The sequence below is a fragment of the Solea senegalensis genome, linkage group LG7, assembly GCF_019176455.1.
Source record: "Solea senegalensis isolate Sse05_10M linkage group LG7, IFAPA_SoseM_1, whole genome shotgun sequence".
In the NCBI taxonomy this organism is placed as follows: domain Eukaryota; kingdom Metazoa; phylum Chordata; class Actinopteri; order Pleuronectiformes; family Soleidae; genus Solea; species Solea senegalensis.
The window spans coordinates 25,476,380-25,484,937 of NC_058027.1; the positions used below are offsets into that span (position 1 = coordinate 25,476,380).

An 8,558-nucleotide genomic window follows, 5' to 3' on the forward strand; every position below is an offset into this window, starting at 1 on the left:
CTTGTACTTAAGTAAAACTTTATCAACATAGAGGTACTTTTACTTGAGTAGAACATTTCAGTGCTCTATCCACCTCAGTCACCGCTTGACCAACTGCAGCTGTAATTCCTCAATGGTCCAGCAGGGGGTCGGGGTTACTCTCGCACTTCATTATGAAGAACTTCACTTGAAGCTTCAAAGTGGGAGGAAACATTTCTCTGTTGCACTTGAACCAAATGAGCGGAAGTGATGCTGGAGAAGAAGAAGTTTGCGGCTGAAGCGCGCGCGCGCACACACGCACACACACACAACCGTTGACAATCAGTGGAGGAGACCGGTGAGTCCACACACACACACACACACACACACGGTAGCTGAACACGCTTCCTCCGCAGCCAATTGTGTAGAAAACACTTGTATTAATGTTTTCTAAAGTAAATTACACGTGTTGTTGTGTTTGTTGACACTTGTTTGTCGTCGTGTTTGGCTCACGGTGAGCTGACCTACAGCTGTTCGCCATAATTAATTAGATTAACAGCGCGTTGACGTTCACTGTCCTTCCACCACAGTTTGGCTTGTTGTTGAGAGGATAAAGATGGAGTGGCGCCAGCAGACCAGTGTCAGCTGTGCAGACGCTTTCACCGAGGCTCAACGCTGGATTCAGGTTTGATAACTTTTATTTCTACTCTCCCTTTCTCTCTCTCTGTGTGTTTAATCATCTTTGTTGGCCTGTTTGTTGTGTTTTTTTTCTTCAAACACCTGCAAATCTGCCCTTTGGTGCTGAACAATTTAGGGCTGCAACGATTAATCGTGTTTAAATGAATTGTCAACTATGTTGAGAATGCTTAATCAAGTGATTTCTTTTGGTTTGTGGACAAGGCAAGACACTTAAGGACATTTAAGTATGGTTTTGTTATCCTGAAGTCCACACTGACATAATAAGGCAAGCGAAGGGCCACAACAACAAGGTTTTTAAATAAATAATAATCATTAAACCCTTATTTACATTGCAACAGTGCTGTAAAAATACATACAAAATGTGACCTTTAACCTCATGGTCACATTTCCTTTCCAATGATTCATTTAAAAAATAAAAGTCTTTTTAACTAGTTAAATGCTACTAATGGGTTAAATGCAGAGGTCAAATTCACTATCACACATTTGTGTGTGTGCAAAAATGACTAATATAGCGTTCGTATCCGAAAAATATTCAGATTTCCACTCCCTTGGTTTAAAAACATGACATTCCGAGGTACCTTTTCTGTTTTCTGAGGCTGTTTCAACATAACATAACATTGAGCTTTTAACTTTGAGGATTTAACTTTTCTTTTTGGCCCACGTGTGAAAATCAAACCATAATAAAAGTCAAAAGAATTACCATTTGATATTTTCTCCAAATTGTACAGCCCTACTGTTCCATCATATTCAACTTCTTGCTCCAACAAATGGTGAGTGCCCATTGTCTATGATAATAAATTGAATTTCTCTGGTTTGTGGACCAAAAAAATAAACAACTGTAAGGTTTGGGGATAAGTTCTCAAACATTCATCATGTTTGAGAGCTGATGCTCATCTTTAATGACTCGGCTGATACTGAGGAACCTTCACAGACACCGTTCCGCCCACTTTTTCAAAGATGACAAAATATTGTGACCACATTTGTAATATAAATCGTGCCAAGAGCAAAATGTGTTCATAATTAAATGTTCATTTTATCTATGTTATTTGATAGATTTTGAGTAAAAAGCCTTAAGAATTTTTTGGAAATTTATTTGGGGATGATATATTGACCAGCCTCAGGTAAGGGGCGTCTGCTATCTAATTATTCAGAAAAAATAGATTTCCCTGCATGACTCACAGGGCTTATTCACCAGCTCGTATAGTCTAATTCCCCAGAAGTCGAAGCAGCAGCTTCACTTCTGCAGTAAACAAATGCTGCACGTGTCCAGTCGTCCCCCTCGCTGTCTGCTATTATTCTTTTTTTTTTTTTAGAACTAAAATACAATACAAACACAATGGAAATATGTCGCGTTGACATGGATCAGACGTGTAATTGCACCAAACCAGGAAGTCATGATCAAATCGGCTGTTTATGTAAACGTTCGGAAGGAAATTTGTTTCCGAATAGGCTATATCTGAGTTTTCGGATTGGCATGTTTTCATGACACAAGTTTATTCCCATCAGGCTTCAAATAAGTAATACTTCTGATTACTTACTGTCCATGTAAACATAGCTGGTGTCTTTTAAAAGTGACCCATTATCTGAAAAATGCATTTACATCGGTTAACACTTGGGGAAGACAACTGGTTGGGTGGGCTTGGTTAAAGGTTGCATTGACAGGGAAATATCTTATTTGTCCTCTTAAATGACGGAGACACAAATACACACATCTGATTTATATCATATATAATATATATTTAATATTCATATATTATTTCTAAATACAATTTGTCTTGAAAACGACTTGACTATCTGAATTCATCTGCCTTTTTTTCCCCCTGAATTTGTGCCAAATCATGAGAGGATTAGATCAGAATTGGTTCATATACATCATGCAGTGTAAAAGCAGCCACAACACACACACACACACAATTACGTTGATATCAGACACATCTCCACAGTCGCACCCGCTAAAAATCACCTTTGTTGTTCACGTGAACGGACGTGATGTTGGTGTGTATTTGATTAAAGGAGGTGAGGAAGAAAAGAGAATCAGATTTTAATGTGGTCATTTTAATGCCAGGTGTGAACACTTGCATGAGTGCCATACACATGTGATATGATCACAGAGGACAGATGTGTCCACAGAAACCTCGGAGGCAGATAATTAGGCAATGTTGATGGGAGAAAGCAAAAGATATGAGTAACTGTGTATTTGGCTCGCTCTGTACCACAGCACTACCTCTCTTGGCACATGTTTACTTGGTCACGTGACATATCGGCAGGTTTTTTTCCTGCCAGGCTCACACTGTTGAGGATGTGGTTTTTATAACAGCACATTCTCTCGTATTTCAGTGCTCCTGTCCAGGCTGTGTAGAAAACTATAATCCTTCAATCATAACAAATGAATACAACTTGTAGACCATTGGCACCGAATGTTGACCAAGTCTTAATGGGACCATTACTGTCAATTGTGTCTGAGTGGATCATTGTGAGAATTGTGTACAGCGCTCACTTGGCAGTTTGCCCTTGCCAATTTTTACCCATCTAGTTTTCTGCACCAGTGAATGATTGTGTGTGTGTGTGTGTGTGTGTTTGTGTACGATTTTAAGGAAATTCTAAATGGTGTCATAAACTTGGAATGTGTTGGCACTAATATTCGGCGTTACAGATTGGAGTATAATAAGCCTTCATACATTAAAGTGTCCTGCGAATGTTGGTGTTTATCATTAGCACAGTATCAGCAGCAATTGCATATAAATGTCCGCTCAGCGGCCGCTGGTCTCCGGCAGAAATAAAAATGGATTGTGCAAAGAGGCCATTTAATTTTGTGAAGAGAAGAGGTGTTCCTCTGCTTCACAACAGTCCTCCAACACCATTGTATTTAGTGCAATTTTTTCCTTTTATTTTAAAGCTGCAGTGTATAACTTGTACACTTGACTTAACCTATAAACAAATATCCATTGGATTCAAACTGTTTGACACAAATGAGTTTGCACAATCCTGATAAAGCCTCACAGCTCCACATGAATCTCTCCGTACTTCTTCCGTGCTAGGGTCACGTCGCCGGTAGAGCTGCAGCTAACGATTATTTTCTTAATCAATTTAATCTAACAATTATTTTCTCAATCAATCGAGTAATCGTACATAAAATGTCAGTGTTCTCAAATGTCCTGTTTTGTCCATTACTTGACCAACTATTCTGTTTTGATGATTTCTTTGTTATATGGTGGAAAGAAACTGGAAAATATCCACATTTAAGAGGCTGAAAAATCTGAAAACTTGTTTAATTCCTTAAAAACACTCAATCCGATTAATAGATTGTCACAATAGTTGACGGTTAATGTAGTAATTGAGCTATTGTTTCAGCCCTAGTAGTGAATTCTCCTGCTTTAAAAAAAAAACAATGTTTGATGGCATAAATGGTGCTTGTCCCGACCGCTTGTGCGCTGCTGCTGCATACACACAATCGCTCCCTCAGTCAAGACTGATAGTTTTGCTTGATAGACGCTGTTTTCAGATAGAAATAGCACACAAAAACGTGACATCACTTCTGCTCATTGAGACCAAATAGAGGCAGAATAACGACAACCGAAACACCAGAAGTTACACACTGCCGCTTTAACAATTCCTCAGTTAATCATTTTGTCTGTTTTTTTAACGAGGAATTAAAACAGTTATAGTTTCTTGAAACCCAAGATGATGCCTTTAAAGTCTAAATTATGGGCTGTCTGCACACAATGTGATCTAAAGAGTGTCAGAGAAAAGATGTAATCTTTTAAAAATAATGTAAACACAACAAATTGCTTAGTCATCAAAAATCTAATCGTTGCATCTCTTGTCATGTTTGACCATATTAGGTTTGAGAAACCGTGTTGAACATGTTGTGTGGAGGAGTTTGTAAGTCATACTTGGATGTAATCCACTGAATCTGTGGTTTCTACATGGAAACTGTTTGAGATTACCCAATTAAAGATTGGTGCTGTGGAACACACACAAACTTCGATCACCGTTTTTTGTTATGTTGTTGAACTGGCTTTGCTTTGTTTGCCCTGTTCCTTTTGAGAAGCGTCTGCTCCATGCCCAGCTCCATCCGGCGGCGATGAATTGTGATTGTGTGGATTCCTGTGGGGACTAATTAGTGAGAGGAATAGTCTTTTGGGGCCCATGGTTGGTTATGAAGCTGAACCTCAATAGCCCCATTGCTGTGTCCTCATTACAAAGCCCTCTGGCCTCATTGCTTACACATAGAATCTTTGTTTTGATCAAAACATTTGTTGATGGTTTGAGGAGATGATTGTCTAAAATATGTTTGTTGCTTTTATCAAGCATTAGTGTTGTGAATGGCGGCTTTTTGTGCAATAGTTGGCAAATATTGTGTTTACACTGAGTGGAACGGTTCGGTTAAAACGCTACATATCTTTTTGTGTTTCCATTTGGAATAGTACAGAACAACCAACCCTAACCGTTCCATTTTTGGTACCCTTCCCGACCCTTGGGGTACCAGAGTAAAATGGTACGATATGGTCAGGGTGGAGCTAGAGTGGCTCTACCCACTACAGTCAGCGGATTGGGCGGCTGCAGTCTATTCTCATACAAAGTTTCACGTCTCGTTGAGACAAACGGACACTAAAAGGAGCCGGTGGATGTCATCCATTGTTGTGTATTGCGTGACGGCACAATGTCGCGCTACGTATCCCCTTCCAAGTGATGGTACTGTTCTCAGTTGGAACGCAAGCTGGACTGAGGGCTTTACTGTTCCAAACCAGACTGTACAATGATGGAAACACGGTATATGCTTATACTGTACCTCCCTTTCCCTAGAACACTAGGGAACTACAGTGGCCCTCACATACCACAAAGGATTTTGCGCTTTATTGGTGTAGTAAACTTTGCCTTGAAATCATGAAACACACTCTCAGGCTAGTTTGTCCTTATTTTGTGACTCCTGTTGAGTCATAGCTGTGCAAAATGGTGGCCTCCATGTAGCTAGGCTATTTCCCAAAGTACATATTCTAAATGTATTAAATGAACACAACAAACCTACTTATTGGGGTGGGTCACAATATCAGTTTGGTGATAAATCGCCGTCTGTCCTCGTGCAGCACGCTAAACGATACGCCAGGGCAAATGTCGATATTTTAATTAACAAATGAAGGCGCTCTAAAGTAAACAGTCCCTGTCAGTTTCACTCACTGGGCGTCACTGCTCAAATGAATGAGGGGAAATTTGGCTGGAAGATACCACGTCGAAGAAGAGTGAGTTTACAGCTGGATAATGGGTGTCCTGTGATTCCCACCCCTACTACTTGGGTAGTATGTTCCAATTCTCCAAATAAACCCTCCTAAATGTTGCACACTGGACGTTGACTACAGAAGCATGGCAAACTTGCAGTATGGGTTAAAATATGTACCATGTTTGCATGTACCATATATTGTTGTGCTTAAAAGAATAACTCAAGTCTTCAAATAGTCAATTTAAATCTTTTTAAAAGTTACTTTTAATACCGTGTCAGCCACGCCGCAGTTTCTGGTTTTTAATTTATTGTCAGTGTTTCTGCCTTGTGTTGTGATCATTTTTTATTTTTTTTATGTTTGAAATAAACTCGGCTTGTTAGTGGTCTTCCGACACAGGCTGTAGTGGCTGCGGATCCCCTTGCATTGCTGATGTATCCACATGCAAATGTTAGTTATAGTCTCTGCCAGACCATAAACCTGCATGAAATTAGACATCCTACTTGTTACCTTCATGGCCACATAGGAAGAGCTGTAATTATTTCCCGGCTACATCTGTTAAAGACTGTGTTGCTTTCTATATCTTTGTCTTTCTAAAAGCAGCTGAGGGACTAACTCTGAATATTGATGGGAGGTGTGGGGGGAGAGAGAGAGAGAGAACCTGTGAACACACCTGTTAATTAAAAAAAAAGTGATACTTTCTTCACTTCACAGTTTCTTCTTCTTTTTTTTAGGAGGTGACTGGAAAGTTGTTTGGGTGCAGTGACTTTCGCGCTGCCTTAGAGACTGGAGTCCTGCTTTGCGAGTGAGTTATTTACAAAGTCACACTTTCATTCCCGAGAACTACATACAGGCTAAATTACAGTCGGGTTTAATGGGAAGCTGCACTCCGGAGATTCACTGGTATCCCTATATTTTTGCCCATAAAAACATATTCCAGGAGTTAAATTTTGATGTAATTGACAATCTGAGTTTCCATAAAGCTCTCTGTCCAAGATGCAGTTAAAGTGGTTTATAAGCTGATGAATATTTTCTGTTGTTGCATTTCTCTCATTGGAAGACGTTCAGGATGTTGTTCAGCTCCATTTTCTTTGCCTTCCTTGTGGAATTGGGATTGAAATCTGAATTATTTGTTTATTTGTTGTTTTGGCTTACAGTCTGATCAACCATTTGAAACCTGGCATCATTAAGAAAGTGAATAGACTTTCTACACCCATCGCTGGCCTGGTGAGTTTTTAATATGAACAGTTTTTTACCTCTGTCTGTCTGTCTGTGAAATGAGGATAAGCACTGTGTAAGACAATATGACACATGTTAGCCAGGAAGTTTGAATGCACCTTGTGGTTTCCTGTCAAAGCCGCCGAGAGACAGTGTTGTGATCCTGAAACTGCATTTCACTGCCACAATCCACCTTTTTTTTATCATCATTATTATTATTGTTGTTTTTGTCATTATTATTATTATTATTATTATTATTATTATTGGGCCTAAATTCAAATGCAAATTTATATTTTCTTCCTTTGGGCTGTGTTCCCATGCCTTCATACAAGTATAATTGCAGACATTGCCCAAAGCAAGAGCAGAGAAAAATCTATTTCAACCTATTGGGGGGCAGCAATGAATAAATGGACAGAGCTCACCAGTGGTGGGTGTGAGATGCACACGCCACAGAGAATTACTTTGTCGGCTCAGAATTCCTTACCGTTTATTTTGCATGTTTAACTTGACTGCCAACACTAAATGTTTTTTCCTTTCTCTACATGACTACTGACATGTAACATGGGTCTCTACAGTATATTGACGCGTGTATGAACATGCCGTTTGAAGTGGTTTGAAAGGTTAGACTTTGATTGCTGCTCCCTGGGTGGCGGCGTCATTAGAGATCTGATGCGGCAGATGGGGGGAACTCTCGGCAAGCTGCTCACTTAAAAAGTGCTGATTGTTTTTTTTTTTTTAAGGAAACTGGCTTTTACTCGGCATTAAATCAGACTCCGTCAATTTTGTACGTGACGTGTTGTAAAATATGTACAAGAAGTTCTGGTTGCTGCAATAACCAGTTTGAAAACATTGCATAAGCAGGGTTGCCAGCTTCTCCCAAAATATCGACATGAGACGCCGTGTTTACACCCAGCGTTGGACTGTGTTCATGCACAAACACGTTCACGTATAGAAGTGTCCCAATGTCTGTTTTATTTTTTTAATAAATATTGACACTACTTGGTTAATTTTAGCATGTCGGCAACAGTCAGAGATAGAGAGAGAAAGTCTGCTCTAGTGGAGAACGACAAAGGAACAGTAGGAAACATTTCTCCACTGCAGACTTTATCTTAAAGGTGATGATATCTGCTGCCTGCTCTGTTGATTTCAGGGTCAGTGAGAACATTTGTGACCTTTTTGTGGTTTTTAAACGCTATTTCACGACTTTTTTGATAGCCGACTTGTTGATGATTATTGAAATGATTAGTTGCCTAATTGGATAATAAAACAACAATAAAGGCAATACAAATAATCAATACTGTCAATAAACATTGCTGTTGTATAGGATACCTCTACAAATGGTAAATAAGATCATTATTTGTATTTTAATCAAAGGACTGGCATGAGTTAATATAAGGAGAGGGTGTTAGATCGGCAGCAGCCACCTCGCGAAATTATACTGTTCAGCTCCCAGTAGAGATAGGTAAA

The 8,558-nt window shown here is 39.4% G+C and overlaps 1 protein-coding gene across 7 annotated transcripts in view; it reads left to right on the top strand.

Annotated features, from left to right (window-relative positions):
- The first annotated feature begins 236 nt into the window (after positions 1-236).
- Positions 237-8,558, top strand: part of lmo7b (LIM domain 7b) — a 36,500-nt gene continuing 28,178 nt past the window's right edge. For 6 of the 7 annotated variants that reach the window (XM_044030257.1, XM_044030261.1, XM_044030259.1 and 3 more), the window contains exons 1-3: positions 332-643; positions 6,608-6,678; positions 7,031-7,100. In XM_044030257.1, the coding sequence (XP_043886192.1) occupies positions 575-643; positions 6,608-6,678; positions 7,031-7,100 (210 nt within the window). In that variant the 5' untranslated portion in view covers positions 332-574. The other variant, XM_044030258.1, reaches the window with a different exon arrangement.